A 23,060-nucleotide genomic window follows, 5' to 3' on the forward strand; every position below is an offset into this window, starting at 1 on the left:
TAAATACTGCTTTTAATGTGTATAAAATTTTTTAGTATGTTTTGTTTTTGTTCTTATTTGTTTCAAGAAACATTTACTTTTTTCTGTTATACTATAGTGTTCAAGTGGGATATTATTTAGTTTCAGTGAGCTTGATTTTTTCTTGTTTGATTTTCTTGTGTGAGCTTCTAATTTTATATCATTGCAACCTGATAAAAATATTTAGTATTTCTATATTTTTAAATGTGTTGAGACTTGCTTTATGACATAACACATGATGTGTTTTCGAGAGTGTTTCATTATACTGGAGAAGAATGTGTGCTGTGTTCTTGTTGGGTGGAATGTTTTCTATGTGACTATAGGATCAAGTTGGTGAATTTTATTAGTTCATTTTATGTCTTTGCTAAGTTTCTTCCTTTCCTTCATCAAAGACATATATTGAGTAAAAGTCTCTTATTATTGAAGAGCCCTCTCATTTTCTCCACAAATCTATTTGTAGTTGTGTACTATAGAGTAGGAATCAACCCATAGCTGATCCCCTCCTGTGGGTTTTCAGAAGCAGTTAATCACACATCCTTCTCCTGCGGAGCAGCTGGTGGCCTCAAACTGTGTGCCTTCAGTATTGCATCACAGCTTCTTGCCCCAAGGCCACCAGACATTCCTACAAAACTGTTTAAGTTTGATTTATATATCTTGCAGCTCTGTCATTACTTTAGTGAGTAGATATTAATAATAAGTATGTCTTCTTGTTCAGTTGACCCTCTAATCAATATATAAAATCCTTCCCTTTTTCTTATGCTGATTTTGGCCTGGAAGACCTAGTTTACCATAAGTTATTATTGTCATTCACTGCCTATTGCTTGCTATAATTTTTTACATCCTTTGGGTTTTGGTCTATTTTTATCCTTGTGTCTAAGATATGTCTTTTGTAGACAGCATATATTGGTGGGTCATGTTTTGTTTTCTATTCTGCTATATTTTTTCCTTTAACTAGTTAATGTAATCCATTTACCTTCAGTGTAATTATCAGTAGATATGATTTTATTGCTGTCATTTGCTGTACATTTTCGGGTACTATTTTTTTTTTAATTTTTATTCATTTTCTTTTCTTGTTGTGAACCATCAAGTGGGATGCAACTCGCACAGGAGGAGATTGCCCCTCTTTCTCCAGCAGAGCATCTAGTGGGTTTGAACCATGAACCTTTGTGATTGCAGTGCAGCTTCTTTGCCACTAGGCCACCAGAGCTCCCTTTCTGGTGCTATTTAATATTTCTTTGTTCCATCTACTATTATATGCTGAGTTCATCTTGTTTATTATTTTTCTTGGAATTTATTTGTTTTGATGTTATATTAACTCTTTATGATGTTTCCTCTTTTTGTTTTGATAAGAAGTTTTATTCATTTTCTCTGAGGGTAGCTTGTAAGTTACTGTTTTATTCCTGAATCTAAGAGTGTTCACTTTATTTTAAAATCTTTGACTTGCTGTCCATTTGAAAGTTCTTTAACTATACTATTTATCCCCTCTGTTTCGTCGTTGTTCTAATTTAGGGGCTTATTCCACTAGTTCTTTATTTTTAGTCTCATAAGTTTATTTTGTGCATTTCTGTATCTGGGTTGTTTATTGAATAATGTCATGTGCATTGATTTCAAGTAACTGTCATTGTTGGTTCTCTGTCTGAAGAAGCTCCTTTGGTATTTCTTGTAAAGTTGGTGTACTTTTCACAAATTCCTCTAACTTCTGTTTATCTGGAAATGTCCCAATATCATAATCATATTTAAGGGACAAATTTGTTGGATATAGAATTCTTGGCTTGTGAGAGGGTTCCCCCCCTTCTTTATGTGTGTGTGTGTGTGTGTGTGTGTGTGATCACATTGCCTTCTTGCCAGCGTGGTTTCTCTGGAGTAATATTTAATTAAGTCTAAAATGTTGCTAGAACTTTACTTAACAGAGGGAATAAAACACAGCTCTTCAATTTAGGAAAGGTGGTGAATGTAGAACCTTGGTAACAGAATAAAAGATGTAGATAAACCTGTTGAGAAAAAAAATTATTGTGGATTTTATTATTGTACTGATGTGAAAATGGTATTAAAACTTCAAACAAGTGCATTGATCTTATCTGCAACTGAGAGGAAGGTGAAGGAGATAGATGGTTTTATGAACTTCCATTAGAACTCTAACAATTGTGTGAAAAATGTACATACATGGTTTTGTGTGTGGGTGTATCTGTTTTGTGTAGTTGTTTTTATGTGCCATCAAGTTGCTTGTGACTCATAGCCACCCTATGTACATTTCTGAAGTCTGCTCTATCTTGAGCCAACCTCATTGTCTCTAACATACCTACACCCATTACCCCAGTCACTGAATCAATCCATCTCATTGAGGGTCTTGCTCTCCTGTGCTGTCCCTCCACCCTTTTAAGCATTATGTCCCTCTTAAAAGACTGATCCCTCCTTACAACACGTCCAAAGTATGTCAGACAAAGCTCCAAAATCCTTGTTTCCAAGGAACAGCTTAGTTTCACCCTCTCCAAGATGCACCTGTTTGTTCTCCTAGCAGTCCATGGTATATTCATTACTCTTCTCCAGTATAACTACTCAAAGGTATCAATTGTCCTTCGATCATCCCTAGTCATTGTTCAGCTCTCTGATGCATAGCAAGTAATTGTGAAGACCATGGCCTGTATCAGACACACCTTAGTCTCCAGGTTGACATCATTGCTCTTCAGTATTCTCGAGAGGTCCTTGATAGTAGATTTTGCCAGTGCAAAACTACTTGGTACCAAGAGTGTTGTTTGTGGAACCAAGCAATCTGAAGCTGTTAACAATTTCAATCTCTTCACCAACTACCATAAAGCTACAAATTGGCCCAGTAGTGAGAATCTTTGCTTTCTTGATGTTGAGACATATTGAAGGCTTCAGTCATTGAGTTTTTGCTGCAAATGTCTCAGGTCCTCCTCAGCTTCAGCAAGCAAGGTAGGTATTATAACATCTGATATCAGATGTAAGTCTATCTGAATTAAATTTAAGATTCATCTTTATTTTTCTAAAGAAATTATTTTGCCTTTCTTTTCTAAAGAAATTATTTTGTTGCTTAGAAAACAGTAAAAGTCACAATTACTAACCTGGATAAAGATTTTCTTAGTACCTACCTAGCCCCAGCGAAGGTGCATCTGATTCACTTTCTGATCACTTGCTATGCATTTGAGAGCTGAACAATGAAAAAGGATAACAGATAAAAGAATTCACACCTTTAAGCTGTGCTATTGGAGAAGAGCACTGAGCATCCCATGGACGGCCAAAAGAACAAACAGATATGTCTTGGAGAGGGTGCAGCTGGAATACTCTTTGGAGATAAGAATGATGAAGCTTAACCTCACATATACTTTGAGTATGTTGCTAGGAGGAGCTATTCCTTGAATAGGGACATGATGCTGGGAAGGGTGGAGTATCAGTGAAGGAGAGGAAGACTCTGGATCAGGTAGATTGACACAGTGACTACTACAATGGGCTCTTGTGAGTCAGAAAATGTGAGGACAGCACAGGATAGAACAGGGTTCAGATCTTTTTTCATAGGATTGTTAATGAGTTGTACTCGAATCAGTGGCATGTGACAAAACAACAAGGGCAGTTCAAACATGTAGCAAATCATCACATTTTTATTCATTATTAACTGGAAAATAAAGCTAAAGTGTTGCAAATGTGTAGGACATTTTATTCATTTATTACTTGGCCTGAAATTAGAGAATCCACTGAATTATCAGAAATTCTTTTTATCCCCAATCAGTTTTACAAAATTGATAAGCAGCATAATGTACTTTCTGTACCAAAATTGGTGTTTGTTTTGGTCTCTAGCAGATGTCTCAAACACTAAATTGCAAAACATTCCCTCGTAGTTTGTAAAACTAACTATATGACTAAAGGTAGGAGAGAGGGAAGAGATCTCTTTGAAGGCATATATCTGATATGTTCAAGAAAATAATTTATTTAGGGACTGACTCTTCAACTTTTATCTAAGAAAAAGATGCTACAGTAGAATTAAAATGTCCCATAAAAAGAAATTAAAAATAAAAATAAAATGTCTCATCAAAGAAAGTCTAGATTTTGTGCTACTGAGTTAGAATTAGTTTTCCTTTATAAACTATTTGGTGAGTTTACTGAAGCCATCTGCTTTCACCAAGAAAGAATCTGTTATTTCATGTATAAATTTGATGTCATTTTTAAAATTCCACTGAGGTCAGGTTAAATTCTTTTGGTTTTATACTAGAATGTGTTGTTGTTGTTGTTGTCAGGTGCTGTTGAGTCATAGACGACTAATTTTGACCCTAGAAACAAAAGACCTGAGAACTGTTCATAGAATTTCCTGAGGCAAGGCATTTCAGAAGTGACTGCCGCTCCTGCTTCCAAGCTTGTTTTAATTGGGAAGCTCCACTAAATACTGTCCACCATGGGTAACCAATATCACATATGGCACATCAGTGTCATGCTGCCAACCAATGGACTTTTTAACTAGGAGGCTTTATCCCTTTCCCTCACTCCCCTTAACCAATCAACTTTCCACCCTAGCGCTCACCAATCTTGGCCACCAAGCTCCTGTAGAAGCCAGCTCCTGTATACGGCTTTCAATATTAATTCCAGCCTCTCTCGTGCTTTCATGGCCATCAATCTTTCTAATTAATGTATGTTAGGGAAACTACAAAAACAGTTGAGTCACCATAAGTCAAAGCAACACAATGTCAACATTTTAAAAATGGTACATCTTACACAAATAGTATTTTAAAACAAAAGTGAGCACATTTGCCAATTATTTCATAAATAAATAATTTTCAAGCATAGTTAGTAAAGTCTTCCATAGCTCAGGTTTTATTCTAAGTTTTAAAAATTTAAGTACTTAATTTAGTAAAAATTTTTGTTATGCTACAATATTAAGACTCATCACAATTTCTTTTTCAGATAAATAGACTTGAAAAATATATATTTATATTTTTTTAAAAAATGGATTATATATAATACAGTGGGAGGAAATTTTTAAGCAAATGTTTGAAGAGTGAGCATCTTCATCTTCAAACTGCCACTATTGTTCTTCATTATTTTGGAGAAGTCCCTGACAGCAGAAATGCCCAATGTAATATGTCATTTGATTTCCTGATTGCTGATACCAATGGTGTTGATTGTTGATCCAAGCAAGATTAAGCCACTAACAGCTTCAATCTTTCCTCTGTATATCATGATGTTGACTGTTGGTCCTGTGATGATGAGGATCTTTGATTTTTTTATTTTTAATTTTTTTTATTATACTGGTTTATTGACAAAATTTGAATACATTGTTTTTCACACAATATTCTTCCAATTTCCCTCACCTCCACCCACCCATCAAATTGTACAACCCCATAATTAAACCACCCCACCCCTCGCACAGACTCATCCCTCTGCATCCTCCCTCCCCCTCCTTAGGTCCTCATATTCATTCTACATTAATGGTTTTATACAATATTTGTCCTTGTGAGACTAAGTCAGTTCACTCAACATAATTCTCTCCAGTCCCTCTCAAGTTAGGAAATAATTTACAAAATCATTGCTCCTGCATGCTACGTAGCATTCCATTGTATGAATGTACCATAATTTCTCAATCCACTTAATTATAGTTGAACATCTGGGCTGTTTCCATTATGCTGTTATGAACATTGGTGTATAAGTCTACATATGTGCCTCAGTTCTCATTTTCTCAGGGTAGATTCCAAGCAGTGGAATAGCTAGGTCACATGGAATTTTTGTTCAGCTCTTTGAGGAAGCACCAAACTGCCTTCCAGAATGGTTATACCATTTTACTATCCCACCAACAATGTATAAGAGTTTCTACATCACCACAACCTCTCCAATATCTATTACTTGCTGCCCTGTTAAATTTTGCCTGTGTTGCACACTCATGTTTATTACGGCTTTGTTCATAGTAGCAAAGAATTGGAAACAAACCAAGAGCCTATCAACAAATGAATGGCTAGAGAAGCCGTGGTATATGCACACAATGGAATACTATGTTGCATTTAAAAACAAGGAACTCATGCAATATTATTCAAAATGGGTGACCCTGGAGGACATCATGCTGAGTGAAATATCTCAGTCACAAAAAGACAAATACTGTATAATGCTACTGTTATAAAAGAGGACTGACATAGGGGTTGGGGGGAGACTGAGATAGAGGGGATAAATAATGTATACTGCATTGAAGCAGATGAGAGAGAGACTGTTTAAAAGGAATATATGATTAGGTATTATTGTCATGACTGGAGTCCAGAATGAAGGCGGAATAATGGGGTAGACTTGGGAGGAGGGACTGTATAATAATGAAAGAATTTGTCTTTTACTTTTCAAAGAGAAGAGCGAATTAGGGGGGAGGGGTGGGCAGGGAGAAAGTGCAACAATGAATGAATGGAAATCCAAAGTCCCTATAAACTTTCATAATAAAAAAAAATCCTTTAAAAAACAAACAAACAACAACAAGACCCATAAAAGAGTTCAGAATGAAAGTTGCAGAGTGGAGTATACTCGGAGAGGTGGGGATGAGGGGGGAGTGGTGTGGGGGGGATTGTATACCAATTAAGGAATTTTTCTTCTACTCTTGAAAGAGAAGAGTGAACTGGGGGTGGGGGTGGGAGAAAAGTGCAACAATGAATGAATGGAAATCCAAAATCTCTAAATGTTCATTAAAGTTAATAATAATTTAAAAAATTTTTAAAAACCACCTTTACCACTGTCACTGGAGTGAGATGATATCTCACTGTGATTTTTTATTTGCATCTCTCTTATTGCCAGAGATTTTGGGCATTTCTTCATGCGTCTATTGGCCATCCAAATTTCTTCCTCTGCGAAAATTCTTTCCATGTTTTTTGCCCATTTTATAATTAGATTATCAGTCTTTTTCTTGTGGAGGCCCAGGATAATTCTCTAAACTTTCCTTATGAAACTCATCCAAGATGGTATTACCAAAGGTTTGTTCCCAGTATGCAGGTTTTCTTTTCACAATGTTGGAAAAAGGTTTTGATGTGCACATGGAATTAATCTTTAGAAGGTACAATTCATCAATTTTATCCTCTTCAGATTGTGCATTTCTGGGTGTATCTGGCAGTTTCTTTATACCATACACTAGGCCTTCTAAGCTTGATCCTAATTTGTCTCTTATGAACATTATTGTTTTAGGCTTTACTCTCAGGTCCACCTTCAGTGTATTTTTGTACATGGGGTGAGATGTGGATCCTCTTTCAGCTTTCTGCATGTAGAAGTTTGGCTTTGACAGCACCATTTGCTGAAGAGGTTGTCATTTTCCCATATGATATCTTTGATTTCCTTGTTGAATGTGAGTTGACCATACTATTTCTGGGTTCTTAATTCTGTTCCCTTGGCCTATGTGCCTGTCATTGTACCAGTACCATGCTGTTTTGGTTACTACTGCTGTGTAGTAGGTTTTGAGGTCAGGGAATGCTATGCCTCCAACCTCATTTTTGTTTCTCAGGAGTGTTTTGCTTATTCAAAGTCTCTTTCCTCTTCAAATGAATTTGACAATTTCCCTTTCAATCTTAAAAAATGAATTTGGTATTTGGATTGTGTCGAACATGTAGATTGCTTTTGGTACAATTGTCATTTTCATGATACTGAGTCTTCTTATCCATGAACAGGGCACATTTCCCCATTTCTTTAGGTCTTTTATTGTGTCTTGCAGAAATGCTTTTTAATTTTCTTTGTCTAGGGCTTCTGTATCTCTAGTTAGGTTTACTCCCAAGTATCTTAATTGGTGGTTGGCTATTGTAAATGGTATAGCTTTCTGGATTTCCTTTTCTGGGTTTTTATTCTCCTTATGTATTAGTAAATTTCATACTTTGAGCATTCTCCAAGTCCTTGTAGAATTGTTCATATTAGAACATATATAAAGAGAGCTCAGGTGATCTAGTGGTAAGGAGTTGTACTATCAACTCAAAGGCTCATGGTTTGAACCCACCAGCTGCTCCAAGAGAAAATGGTAGATAATCTCATCTCATGCAATTTATAGCTTCTGAAATTATGACAGTCTGATGTAACACAGCAAATAAGTACCCACAGTGTGTGTGTGTGTGTGTGTGTGTGTGTGTGTGTTTATGCTAGCATCAGCATTTTGTTGAGCTCTGAAGATGACATGAACTTGTATAAATTACCATCTATATTGCTTGTCTCAAAGGAATTAACATGTTGTGAATAAACTTCTCTTCTGGCACAAGAAAAGTACATTAAACTAGAAGTGGGCAAAATATACAATATAATATTGTTTCTGATTTAGACTATTAAGTGCTTTAGGGGTTAGAAGAATCCTGAAAAAATGGTTTTTAAAAATATGTTATTTATAAAAGGCTAAAATGTTCCTAGAACTGTACTTAGGAGGGGATAAAACACAATACTTTCATTTAAGAGAGGTAGTGGGTGGAGAATCATGGCAAAAGAATAAAAATCTAGATAAACATATGGAAGAAAACTCATCATGGATTTTATTATTGCATTGATATGTAAATAGTTCTGAAAATTTAAGCAAAGACATTAATCTTACATCTTCATAGAAAGGAGCAAGTGACAGATGGTGTTAAAACTTTTATTAGAACTCCAACCATGGGCTGGAGGGGAAAAAGCGTGTATGTTTACATGTTTTAGTGTATTTCTTTTGCATAGTAGCAGATGTTAGAAAAATTGAGGTACTGCCATAATTTATTTCAGACTTTAAAAGGAAGCTCTATATTGGATAAAATGAATAATTCTACTTTAACTTCTCTAAAGAAGTCATTAAGCCTGTTTGTAAAGTTTTACTGTTCAGAAGACAAAGACAGACAGTAAAAATCAGAATTTTAAATCTGTGTAAAGAAATGCTTGGTGCCTGTTGAAAATGCACATGGCCCCAAAGAAAATAGCTTGGTTTATAGGAAAGTAGGTTATAGAACTGATAATATAAAAATAAACAAATAAAACAACAAAACCATGACTATCAGATTTATTCCAACTCATGCCAATCTCCAGCTGGGTTTCTGAATCTGTGCCACCGACCTTTTGGTTATTAGATCATATAAAACAATAAACCACAAAGACATAGAATTCATAGATAATGACTTACACATTTAAATTTCCCTCACTAGGATTTTCTAATGTGTTTCTACTCTTTGTAACTGTGAGTTTGTGATTAAGGTGGGAGTTATGGTGACCTAGCCCAAACTTAAACCCAATGCCATTGAAACCTACTTAAAGCTGACCCTCTAGTGTGCTTTCTAAGGTCGCAAATCAAGTGGGAGAAAACTGTCCATCTTTCTCTGCAAGAGTCATTGTGCATCCAAACGGCCAGAGCCTGTTTTTAGGTTAATAGGGAAACTCCTTTCAGACAAGACCACCAGAATTTTCTAAAGTCTCATAATACAACTAATAAACTTTCTGATAATGTTTAAGCTAGTAGTTTAACAAATCCTTTGTAACCTTTGCCATGATTATTCACCCCTTCCTTACATACCTGAGAACATGAATCCTTTGTTTACTATAGCCTTTTTTAAGACTCTTACTGTTCCCAGAATACTTGATCGTGCTAATAAGAAATCTATACTTGGACCAGGAGGCAGTCGTCAGAACAGAGCAAGGAAATGCTCCATGGTTCAAAATTGGGAAGGGCGTACGCCAGGGACGTGTCCTGTCTGCATACCTTTTCAACCTGTATGCAGAACAGATTATCCGGGAGGCTAGGCTCTATGAGGAGAAATGCGGTGTCAGGATTGGTGGAAGATCTATCAACAATCTGCACTATGCAGATGACAAAACCCTGCTTGCTGAAACAGGAGGACCTGAAGTGCTTGCTGCAGAGGGTCAAGGACTGCAGCCTACAATATGGATTGAGGCTCAATGTCAAGAAGACAGATTCTCACCACTGGGCCAATTGGCAGCATCAGGATGGATGGTGAAGAGATTGAGATTGTACACAGCTTTAGTTTGCTTGGCTCCACAGTCAACACTCTTGGCACCAGTAGGCAGGAAATTAAAAGGCATATTGCCATGGGAAAATCTGCTGTTAGGGACCTCTCCAAAGTACTGAAGAGCAATGGTGTCTCTCTGGAGACTAAGGTGTGTCTAATACAGGCCATGGTCTTTGCTATCACTTACTATGCATCAGAGAGTTGGACAGTGACTAAGGAGGATAGAAAGAGAATTGATGCCTTTGAGCTGTGGTGCTGGAGAAGAGTGTTGAGGGTACTATGGACTGCTAGGAAAACAAACAGATTCATCCTGGAAAGGGTTAAATTGGGCGACTCCTTGGAGGCAAGGATTCTGAGGCTCTTTCTAACATACATTGGACATGTTGTAAGGAGGGACTGGTCCTTGGAGAAGGACATCATGCTTGGGAGGGTGAAGGGACATCGCAGGAGGGGAAGGACCCTATGAGGTGGATTGATTCAGTGACTAGGATAATCGGGATGGGTGTGTCAAAGACAGTGCAATTGGCACAGGACAGAGCAGAGTGTAGGGCTGTTGTACATAGGGTCACCATAAGTGGCAAGTGACTCGACAGCACATAACAACAACAACAACAACAACTATTCCCTCTGCAATTCAGAACATTACAAGAGTATATATGGATGTCTGTAAATGTCTCCCCACTTCAAAATGATCATATTCCTTCAATAAAATTTTTGTTTTCATTTATAAGAGCATTAGTACAGTGTTTTTACTAAGACACTTTGTATTTGTATAAAAACACTATGTTTCTGAGATAACGGTTTCTAGCATTTAGTCTAATCTCAAAGATGTCTACTCTTCCCTAAAAAAACAAACCAGTGATGAGAAACTGACAACCTTAAGTATTCTAAAGTTACATATTTTAGAACTTTCAGGAGCTCACAGGAATGTTTCATTAATATATTTTGGCAAAAGAGATTAAAAAGATAGTTCTCTGTCAATAAAATTTTATTTAAGGGTACTCCCCATAATAGTTTTATGAGTAGTGAAAATAACTGGGAGAGAATTTCATCATTTAGCTAAGTAACTCCAAGTCTTTAGCAAGGCATATCATATTGGTTATTTCTTTCTATTTATTTTACATTTTTAATTGATTTGCTCACAAAGTTTATAGACATTGTGTTTCCCACTATTCTTCATTCACATTGGTTTCATGCAATCATTCTCATACATTATTAAAATCAATCACTATTGGACCTGGCCCATCATTACCCTGTCTTTTCTCCTGGATCCCTTCCCATTTGCTTCCCCCCACCCCCGCCTCCACCCACCACATTGTGCAGCCCTGTGATTTCACCTCTACCTATCCTCACCTCGTCACTCCCTCCAACCCCTCCTTGAGTTCCTGTATGTGTTTTACTAGTTATCCTTCTATTTTTACAATAATGATCTTATGCAGTATTTGCCCTTATGGGACTGTGTTAGTTCATTCAGCATGATGCTCTCAGCCTCTCCCAAGTTATTCAATATTTTTCAGTATCATTGCTCCTGCATGCTGCATAGTATTTCATGGTGTGAATGTACTACAATTTCTCAATCCAGTAGGTTATGGTTGGACATTTGGGCTGATTGCACATTCTTGTGATGGTGAATAACGCTGCTATGAACATTGGTGTACAAATCTCCATTTGTGTCTCAATTCTAATTTCCTTGAGGTATATTCCTAGCAGTGGAATAGCTGGGTCATATGTTGTTTCTATGTCCAACTTTTTGAAGAAACACCAAACTGTCTTCCAGAGTTTTTGCACTTCTTACAATCCCAAGCACAGTGTATGAGAGTGTTCATTTCTTGATGAATAAAACCCTTACAACCAACCTCTTAAAAGCTCCCTTTACATCTTTGTTTCTAAGTGTGTATATAAGAGGATTCAACATAGGTGTGATGATTCCATAGAAAAGTGATGTCATCTTATCCCGATTCTTGGAGGCAGAGGATGGTGGTTGCATATACATATAGATACCAGTGCCATAGAATAGTGACACCACAATTAGGTGGGAGCCACAAATTCCAAATGCCTTACGCCGACCTTCAGCTGACTTTATTCTTAGGACTGCTTGAGCAATAAAACCATAAGACACAAGGATAAGTGTCAAGGGTATTAGAAGGAATGGAACACAAATGAAGAATAATTCAGTCTCATTTACTGTTGTGTCAACACAGGACAGCTTGAGCAGAGCAGGAACTTCACAGATGAAATGATCCACTTCTTTGTGGCCACAGAGTGGCAACTGAAGGGTCAGTGTGGACTGCAATACTGAGTTGCTAAAGCCACTAATCCAGGATGCAGCTGCCAACTGGATGCAGAGTCTTTGGTGCATGATAACTGAGTAATGGAGAGGTCTACAAATAGCTACAAATCTATCGAAGGACATGACAGCCAAAAGGAGACATTCAGTGGACCCCAAGGCCAGGAAAATGAAAAGTTGGGCCACACAGCCACCATAACTGATGACCTTCCTGGTGCTGCATATGTTTACCAGCATTTGTGGAACTATACTTGTGGTGTAGCAAAGGTCCAGGAAAGACAGATTAGTAAGAAAGAAATACATAGGGGTATGGAGTTTGGGATCCAGACGTGACACCAGAATGATTCCTAGATTGCCAAAAATGGTCAAGATATAGGAAACCAGGACCACCCCAAAGAAAGGAAGTGCCAACCATGGTAGATCTATGTAACTTAACAGGATGAACTCCTTTGGGATGTCACTCTCATTTACCTTATTCATCTCAACCTCTTCAATTCTTAGTTCTCTGAAATAGAAAATACCAAGAATTCAATAAAAGCGTAGTTATTTTCTAACTCAGATACTTAAAAACATTTTGTTAGGCATTTAAGTATATTATAGATCAATCTATTCAATCATGTGAAAATGTATTGCTAAAAAGAAAAATATTTCTTACCAAGCATTTCAAGTGAGTTTCCATATTTGTAAATGTACTAGCAACTTCAGAATTTGAGAGTGTATCATCAGTTCTAACAATCACAAAATCTCTCTTTTTTGTTCTTTTTATTCTTTTATAAACCCTTTGTTGACAATTCTTTCCACTTATCTTACATGAGGTGAAAAAAACTTCATTGCCACTGATTCAGAACCAACTCATTTACCCTCCAGTGAGGTTTTGGAGACTGCAAGTGAAGGAGAATGCCTTCTCCTACTGAGCTTCTGGCGTACTTGAACCAGCAGAGAGGTGCCATTTTGGGGTTGGCAAGTTCAATTCCCTACAGACTAGGCTGCCACCAGCACTCCCAATTCTTTCCACTTATCTTGCATGAGGTGAAAAAACTTCATTGCCACTGATTCAGAACCAACTCAAAACTAGAACTTGCTTATATCTAGTTTGAGTCTTTTTCTTCAATGTCAAGTCCTGGTTATGTGAATAATTTATAGCATGTAAACTCTACACTTGTGTATATATATATATATATATATATATATAAAATCTAGCAACTAGCTAGCATGCTATCAGACATATTAAAAGACATATTCCTCTCCAATGAGTAGTTAATAAAAATTTAAAGTAGTGTTTATTAACACTGAATTTGCTATCTGACAAATGTGAGTTCATGTTCCTATCTTCCCAATTTAGTTACAATCCCTGGAGAATGTTTCTTATCCTCTGATCTTCAGGTAATACTGCAGTGTTACATTGAATGGTTCTCTGAATGGTTCTTTAGAACTTTACATTTCCTACAGTTACCAATAGAAGAGTCAATTTGGGTTAGCAATAATATTATTGCCTCCCAATTGAAGATAAAAATTTCATTCCCAATTGAAGAACCTCATGCATAACCACCATTTTTTCTTCTAGAGGAGGTTTTTGTGATGCTGTGACACTGAAAAGGTTTCAGGAACTTTCAGACTAATAAAGACTAGAAAGAGTGATTCTGGGGTCTAAATTGGAAAAATGATCTGATCCCAGGCCTCATGGAGATGGCACAGGGCCTGGCATGGAATGGGTATGCACAGGGTAGTGCAAAGGGTTGCAATATGTCAAGGGTGACTCAACGAGAGCCAACACCGTAACCAATGGAAAATGTATCAATAGTTTGAAAATTCACCTTCCCATTCCTTCCAAACCCCAAACCATCAACCTCAACAACAGAGACCACTGTTAACCATCTGGTGTCAAGTATGGATGTGATCGTTAGTGTAAATTGTATGGCATAGAGAAGCATAGCTGTATAATGGAAGTATGCCAGTGATGTAAGAATTCTTAAATGCTTTGGGAAGAGGTTATTTGGAGTGCTAAACTTCCTGGGAAAACTAATATACATCAGACCCATCTATTAAAAATATAGTAATCCTAAGGAAATCTTACCATGATACTAAATTTTTAATTTCATTTTATCAATATTATAATATTCTTTTTTATTACATTCTTTGTTTTGTTTTGGTTTTTTTGCACTTTTCTTTTTTTATTATATTTTATTAATTTTCATAAACATTTACAGAGATTTTGGGTTTCCATTCATTCATTGTTGCACTATTCTCTCTACCCTCCTCCCAGTTTGTTCTTGTCCAAATGCCACAGTGCTTGTCAAAGCCAGTTCTGATTAATCTTCTTTGTCAGTGTGTCCTTTGCCATTCCCTATCACTCCTCCCTGAGAGAGACTTCACCCTGAGTCATAAGGAAAAGGGGATGGCGTATTCTCTTAGCTACTTCCTGCTGAAAAGGGACGCAAATATTACATGATCTTTTTTATTATTTTCATTCATCAGTTGTTAACAATGTGTGTTTTTAACTTCTTTGACTTGCTAAAGCTGTTCATGTCCTCCATAATGTCCCCTTACTATCAACTGAAAGAAATTTGAGGTAAGTAATCATAAATGTAGATATGACATGGTGTCAAAATGTATCTTTAAGTAAAAAAGAAGTCATTAATTGTATAATGATCAATAATTGTATATTAGCATCCCATCATTCTAAAGATAGAATATATCATATCTTTTTACATGTGTGTGTACTTACATAAAAAAATTATCTTGAAGTATACATAAGAAATTATCCCTTTTATCCCTGGAAAAGGGACAAGGGATGATAAAGCAGAGTTTACCTGTAATACTTCTATGTTTTTAATTCTAACATCCACTATCATCGAGTTGAATCCAACTCATAGCATTCCTCCATTGGGTTTCAAAGGATATAAATCTTTATGAATTGACATTGTTCATTTTTCTCCCAAAAGCAAATGGTGATCTCAAGGACAGGAGATGAATTACATTGGGAAAGTCTGCTTTCAGAGATGTCTCCAAAGTGATAAAGAGCAATGATGTCAGTCTAGAGATAAAGGTGCACCTGACCCAGGCCATGGTCTTCTCAATTACTTGCTATGTATCAGAGAGCTGAACAATGACTAAGATTGACAGAAGAAGAATTAATGCCTTTGAGTTGTGGTGCTGGTGATGAGTACTGAACATACCATGGACTGTTAGGAGAACAAATAAGTCTGTCTTGGAGAGGATAAAACTAAGTTTCTCCTAGGAGGCAAGGATTTTGAAGCTCCTTGTCACATACTTCTGGCACGTGGCCAGGAAGGACCTGTCCTTGGACTTGACATCACGCTTCAAAATGTGGAGGGACGGCTCAGGAAAGAAAGATCCAGGGTAAGGTGGGTTGTCACGGTAACTAGGGCAAGGAGTTAAATGTGTCAGAGTCATTGAGACTGGTTCAGGTTCTGGCAGGGTTCAGAGTTATTGTACAGAGGGTTGCTATGAGCTGCAGGCAGCATGATGGCACCTAATTACAAAAACAGGTTCGTAGCTAATTACCTATCACACTCTAAGATATTGATTTTGTATTATTTTCATTTACTCAGAAACTCACTTTCTATACTTTAGACTAGCATTGTTTTTTCTTTAAGACTTTGAGCTGCAAAGTCTAGATTTAAGAACATAAATCCTTTAAAAAATTAAAAATTTTTAAACTCTCAATACTTCAAATTTAAATAAGAAAATTCAAATTCTATGCTTTTCTGAATGTTGGAGTGTGATAACATGTCTTATTCTTACTGGCAAAAGACTGTTGCTGAGAAATTTGGCAAAACTGGGTAAAATGCAACCAGTTATGAGAGATTTCCCATCCTTTACAATCCCTTCAGATCTGAATAACTGAGTTGGCACAGTTTACCCAAGATTGCCTAATTTACTTCTACTCAACTGTCATTGCCACCACTAGAGCCCCTCTCATTCTCAGAAGTATATCAGTTCAAATCTCCCAGCCTTCACCAAGATAAAGATGGGTAGCCAGCTTCCTTTACTATTACAATCTTGAAAACCCTATAGGACAACTCTATTTTTTTCCTACAACACCACGATGAACAAGTCTGAATGGACTCAATAGCAATTTTTAAACTGTAAAAGTAATAGGTCAAATCTTTGTATAATTATTCAGGAGGTATCTTGTCACTCAGGACTTTGAATGTCTTTTCTACTTTTACCCGGCAGAATATCCTGATCCATCTTCTAAAATCAGAAGTCTTATTTTTCAGGAGAAATTAGTCCTTGGAGAGAGACATTATACTGGAAAAGGCAGATAGTCAGCAAAAGAGAAAGGGAGACTCTGAACCAGATAGATTGACCCATGGACTATCAAAGTGAGCTTGAGCAGGACAGATTGTGAAGATAGTGCAGCTACCAGTGATAACTGACTTGATGGCATCCAGCAACAACTCTGATGCAGATACAGAAGGAAGTTAATTTCCTTGCAATCATTTAAACTTTCAATCTGAAATTCAGTATTTAAAAATTAATAACCTGGTTTTTGTCACGAATATAATATATTGGTTAGTGTCATTAATTACCTTCCCAAGTTCTGAAGTTGATGGGGACAAAGGTCAGTGAATAAGAGTATTTTTAGCTCTTTTAGATAGTACTAGGGCAAAGTAAGATAATGTGCCAGAGGGAAAAGAGAGGAGAAAACCTGGGAAATCTCAGAGCACTGTCTTATCTCTTCTGCTTTACACAATTTGTGCATGTTTCCTCATTTTCCGAACAATCAGTGTATTCAAATACTTATCTGCTGTGGAATATATAACTTTAGCTTAAATGGTGGCCTATCTCCTTGTGTTTGAGGGTTTTAATCAGGACTGAAATAATTGTTAGTGAGTTAAAACTAGGAAGTCCTTACACTTCTGAAATAATTTTATTTAGGCTCAGTTTTGCCTGCTAAAATTCATATAAATTGTTTGCAATTGTGACTAGTACTTCAAAGTTTATACAGTAGGTCTCTACTTTTTCAACATCTTGAGATGTTATTTTCATTTTCACTAGCAGGCATTCAATTGGAGGGCAAAATAGATCCTTTGAATTACGTAAATTACCACAGGAATCAGAAAAAGAACCCAAAAAAAGGGAAAAAGAGGTTACAACAGCAACAGAATTTTGTGTAAGAAAATTTTTAGAAAGCTGCTGACAAGATTTTTACAGACCTTACCAATGATCAGCATAGAATACTTTCATGGTTTGGGACTTACCATTTATCTTCCTTTTTACCTGTGTATTGGTTTACGTTGTGTCTGTAACTTCTCTACTGTTGGGTTTTTAATGATTATTTCATATCTGAGTTTGAACACTCAAAAGGATAAGATCCAATAAAAACTTGGAAGCTTCTTTTAAACTATGCTATAGAAAGGATCTTGAACACTAATGAACGAAGACCAACTGAGCTGTGAGAGGGTATCAAGAATATCATCCAGGAAGAAAGCAGGGAGTCATTACAAAGACAGAGGAGGAGGAAAAGACCGAGATCTGACCAAAATCAGAAGAGATTTTGAATATTGCACTAGAGTACCAAGAAGCCACAGCAAAAGGAAGAAATAAAGATATTAAGGAACTGAACAGAAGGCTTCAAAGAGAAGCATAGAAAGACAAAGTAAAGTATTATAATGAAATGTGCAAAGTCTTGGAGTTGGAAAATCAAAGGGGTACAAAAACTTGTTCAGCATTTCTTAAGCTCAAGAAACTGAAGAAAAAATTCAAGCCTCAAGTTGCAATATATAAGGATGCTTTGGACGGAATGTTAAATCATCCAGGAAGTATTAAAGGAAGATGGAAAGAGTATACAGAGTCATCGTACCAAAAACAATTGGCAGACACAGAAGAATTATGTGAAACAATGTATGAGCAAGAGCTGTGGTGATGAAGGAAGAAGCTCAAGCTGCTCTGAAAGAATTGGCAAAAAACAAGACCCCAGAAATTGATTGTATAACAATTGACATATTTCAACAAACAGATGCTGCCCTGAATGTGCTAAGTTGTGCCAAGAAATCTGGAGGAAACCACCTGGCTAACTGACCAGACAAAGCTCTATATTTGTTCCCATTCCAAAGAAAGGTGATCCAACAGACTGCTGAAATAATCAAACAATATCATAAATATCACATGCAAGCAAGATTCTTCTGAAGATTATCCAAAAACAACTGGAACAGCACACCAACAGAGTGCCAGAAGTTTAGAAGAGGCAGGGGTACTAGGGATATTGTAGCTAGTGTTAGATGGATCTTGGCTAAAAGCAGGGAATAACAGAGGAATGTTTGTATGTGTTTCATTGACTATGCAAAGACATTTGACTGTGTGCACCGCAACAAACTGTGGCTTACTCTGAGAAGAATGGGAATCCAAGAACATTTGATCACACGTACTTAAAACCTATACTTGGAGTTTGAAACCTATACTTGTACCTGGAGGCAGTCATCAGAACAGAGCAAGGAAACACTGCATGGCTCAAAATTGGGAAGTGTGTAAACCAGGGGTATGTCCTATCTTCATACCTTTTCAATCTATATGCAGAACAGATTATCTGGGAGGCTGGGCTCTATGACGAGAAATGTGACCGCTGGGCAAATTGGCAGCATCACGACAGATAGTGAAGAGATTGAGACTGTTAACAGCTTTAGTTTGCTTGGCTCCACAATCAACACTCTTGGTACCAGTGCCAGGAAATTGAAAGATGAATTGCATTGGGAAAGTCTGCTGTCAGAGACATCTCCAAAGAGCAATGATGTCAGTCTAGAGACTAAGGTGTGCCTAATTCAGGCCATCATATTTACAATTACTTGTGCTACATCAGAGAACTGGACAATGACTAGGGATAATAGAAGGATAATTGATGCCTCTGAGCTGTGGTGCTAGAGAAGAATATTGGATATACATTGGAGAACAAACAGGATCATCCTAGAGAGGGTGAAACCAGGCTTCTCCTTGAAGGCAAGGATTCTGAAGTGTCTTCTGACATACTTTGGACATGCTGCAAGAAGGGACCAGTACTTGGAGAGGGACATTATGCTTGGAAGGGTAGAGGGGCAGTGCAAGAGAGAAAGACCCTTGATGAGATGGATTGATTCAGTCACTGGGGTAAGTGTTTCAGAGACAGTGAAATTGGCAAAGGATGGAGCAGAGTTTATGGCTGTTGTATGCAGGGTCACTATGAATTGCAGGCAACTCGATGACACATAACAACAACAATAGAAAGGGAACTCTGGTGTCCTAGTGGTAAGAAAGTACTGCAATCCCAGAGGCATGTGGTTTGAATCCACCAACTACTCCAAGGGAGATAGATGGGCAATTTCCTTCCCTGTGATTTACTCCCTCTGAAGACCTGCTGCAGGGTCAGCTATGTGTCAGTTCCGACTCCACAGCACACAAGAGCAACACGGAAAGAGCATCCAGTTAAGAAGGGAACAAAGTTTTAGTTCAAAATCTGCTAATAAGCTAAAGAGTAATTGAGCAAGTAAGTGAATAGCTGTGGATTTCAGTTTTATCTTCTCTAACATTACGGACGGCATTTTTTCCTTTTCTTTTTATTGTTGTATAAACAATAAAACCTTTGCCATTTCTGCATCATTCACATTTGCAGTTCAATAGCTTTAACTATGCTGTCATCACATTGTTGAAACATCACTATGTACCCTTCTTGAATTTTCTGTGACCCTCCACAGAAACTTAATGTCTCTTAAGCATTGTGTCCTTTAGACTTCTCTCCCATCTGTCCCTAGTAACCACTAGTAAACTTTGATCTCTATATACTTGTCTATTTGAGATATACATTATGTGGTTCTCTCCCCCACTCCCAGCCCCATAACAACAACTGTCAACTTTATGTTTTCTCAAATTATTTCATTTCTTTGGGACTATATGGAAAATTTCCAAATACCATACAGAACCTTCATCTGCATGAACTATAAGGATAGGAATACAGCAGTACATTTTTCCATTCAGCGAATACATTCCAATTTAGATAAATAGTACAAAGAAATTTGTCAAAAAACATTTACCGTTTGTAAAAGACACATTTCATCAATTCAGGCAGAAACCTGAATTAAATAATCAGGAAGGTCAGAGCTAGTAAGCAGTGCACTGGAGATTCAAATGTAAAATTTGCCTACTTTAAAGTTCAAATTTCTTGTAGAGATTAAAAATACATCAAGGAAACCTCCAGTATGAAAAACAATACATACAAACTTTGTAAGCAAACCAGTATACAATAAAAATTTAATAAAAAATATATTCTAAACAATATTGTGTATTTTAAATATTGTATATAGAAATGGAAATTTGAGTGAGAGAGATATTCCCAGCAAATAATTTCCTCTTTTCCTGCAATTTAAATTAAAAGCAGTTCACTAGGCAAGTACAAAGAATACTCAAATTTTATTATATTATTATGTAGCACTTTTCTGTGTAATTATATATTCTACTTACCTCCATTTTAAGCTCTATAGATGAGTCAATGTCTCCTTTGTCCAAAAAGCCATCTTTGAATTCAGATTGGACTAATTTGAAGTACATGGATGTAATGGCATCTTTACATGTCATTTAATTGTATTAACTGATCCAATAAGATTGATTACACTTCTCTTAGTTCCACTCAGTATATAACCAGTCATGAGGTCTCCATTTGGAGGTAACTGGAGGATAAGAGTGAAGTGGTGCAGATGAGCAGAACATACAGTCTCTTGTCACATTGCTGTGCATGAGGCGATCAAGTGCAACTGTCAGGTTTTTCCCCCAGTCAGTTTCACAAAATAAGAACTAAGGCCTACTGTCCCTATCAGTATTTGTGTTTGTTTTGGTTTCTGTTAGAAGTCTCAAACACTAAATGGTGAAACCCTCCCTCCTAGTTGATGGTAATTAGTCACATACCCAATGGGAAGAAAGAGGAGTTTTCCAAGACATGTTAGTCCTCCCTTATCATTGGCTTGTGGAAAACACTTTCTCTAGGGATTAAGCCCTCAGCTCTTTTTTTTTCTTTTTTTCCCAACTCTTTCTAAAACAAAAGAAACTACAGTAAGACAAAAATTCTCTATCAAAGAAAATTTGACATTTTGTGATACTGAATTGAAATTTTTCTTTTGTATTCAGTGAGTTTTCAGAAGTCATTTAATTCCTGTTAACAGAAAGAATTCTCAAAAGTTCACACATAAATCATCTAAAACTTACCTGAAGTCATTTTCTTTCTTTATCAGAGACTAGACTACTACTTAAAATATAGATGAGAGCTCTGGTGGCCTAGTGGCAAGAAGCTGCACTGCAATCCCTAAGGTGTCCGGTTTGAATCCATTAGATACTCGGCTGGAGGAGGGGCAAGCTCCTCCTGTGCCAGTTTGATTTGATTTGATGGTATACAACAATTGAAAATTTGCTTATTAGTTTGAGACACCAGTCAGAAGAACAAAATGACAACTTTTTTTTTTTTTTTGATACCTAACAAGATGGATCGATTCTGTGAGTGGAGTGGTGGGAATGAATGTGTTTGAGACAGCGAGGTTGGCACAGGATAGAACGATGTTTAGGGCTATTGTACATAGGGTCGCTATGAGTCGCAAACACCTCAATGGCACATAACAACAACAACCACCTAACTAAAAGTAAGAGCACAGAGTTCTGCTTGGAAGTAAGGATGGTGAAACTTTGTTTCACATATTTTGAACATACTATTAAGAGATACTGTTCCTTGGAAAGGGATGTCATGAATGGGAAGGTGGAGAGTCGGCTATGAAAAGGAAGACTCTCAACAACATGGATTGATACAGTTGGTGTCTGTAGCAATAGGTTCAAATGTGTCAGGGATGATAAGTATAGCCCAGGATAGGAAAGGGTTCAGATCTGCTGTTCATAGAGTCACTATAAGTTATATTCAACTGAATAGCACTTAACAATTAACTCAAAGCTGTTTTGTAACATTATCATATAGTCAACATAGCTATCTTTTCTCTCAAAAATTTTTAATTTCTATGCTTAGTTACTGAAGTTTTACTCAACTCAAATTTTCTTATAAGATTTAAAATTTAATTCAGCCAGAACTTATTTTCTGATACTATACATTCTGATGACAGTCTGTAGGGAGTTGCATTGTTCACCAAAAGACCACCCCTCTCTTCAAATCAAACCAACAGCTTTGCAGTAGAAAGATGGGCAGTCTCCTCCCACACTACTTATAGCCTTGGAAAACCAGTGGAGGGGAGGGCCAGTTATGAATTGGTCCCAACTCCACAGTTACAATATTATGAACTATAGTATTGAGATTCATTTGAATTTCTTTTCCAGACAAACAGATTTGGAAAAGATATATGTATATGCTTGCATAAGTTGAAAGACAACTTATCTAAAATATAGGAGAAGCTGCTTTCTAAAGAATGGCATGGAGGGGAACCCTGAAACCTACAAATTATTCCTGTGGAAATTGACAAATTATATGCTAAACAATCTAGAAAATAGCAAATTCAAATGACAAGTGTTGTTACATGGTGTCAAATCAGCTTGTACTCTTATTGTTCAGTGAATGAAACACTCGTGGTCGATCATCCTCACAATCATTACTATGTTTGAAACTAATGTTACGTATTCACTGTTTCAATCTACCTAGTTACAGGTCTCCTCTTTTTTGCTGATCCTCCACTTTAACAAGCATGATGTCCACCAGCAACTAGTTCTGCCTGATAACATCCAAAGTATATGAGATAGTCTCACCTTTCATGCTTCTAAGAAGCATTCTGAAAATACTTTTTCAGAAGCAGATTTTATCATCCTTTTTTATGCCATGATTCAAAAGCATCTATATTACAGCCTGCCTGCCT

General features: G+C 36.8%; 1 protein-coding gene across 1 annotated transcript; it reads right to left on the reverse strand.

Annotated features, from left to right (window-relative positions):
• Positions 1 to 11,766: 11,766 nt before the first annotated feature.
• LOC102862832 (olfactory receptor 2B2-like) lies at positions 11,767 to 12,711 on the reverse strand. Its single transcript, XM_006902651.1, has one exon. It carries the CDS (start codon positions 12,709 to 12,711, stop codon positions 11,767 to 11,769), a length of 945 nt encoding a protein of 314 aa, XP_006902713.1.
• Positions 12,712 to 23,060: the final 10,349 nt, after the last annotated feature.

The sequence above is a fragment of the Elephantulus edwardii genome, unplaced genomic scaffold, assembly GCF_000299155.1.
Source record: "Elephantulus edwardii isolate Elephantulus edwardi_28Jun2011 unplaced genomic scaffold, EleEdw1.0 scaffold00433, whole genome shotgun sequence".
NCBI lineage: Eukaryota > Metazoa > Chordata > Mammalia > Macroscelidea > Macroscelididae > Elephantulus > Elephantulus edwardii.

Coding starts and splice junctions, on each gene's coding strand:
- LOC102862832 (XM_006902651.1), bottom strand. CDS start 12,711: ATGAATAAGGTAAATGAGAGTGACATCCCAAAGGAGTTCATCCTGTTA.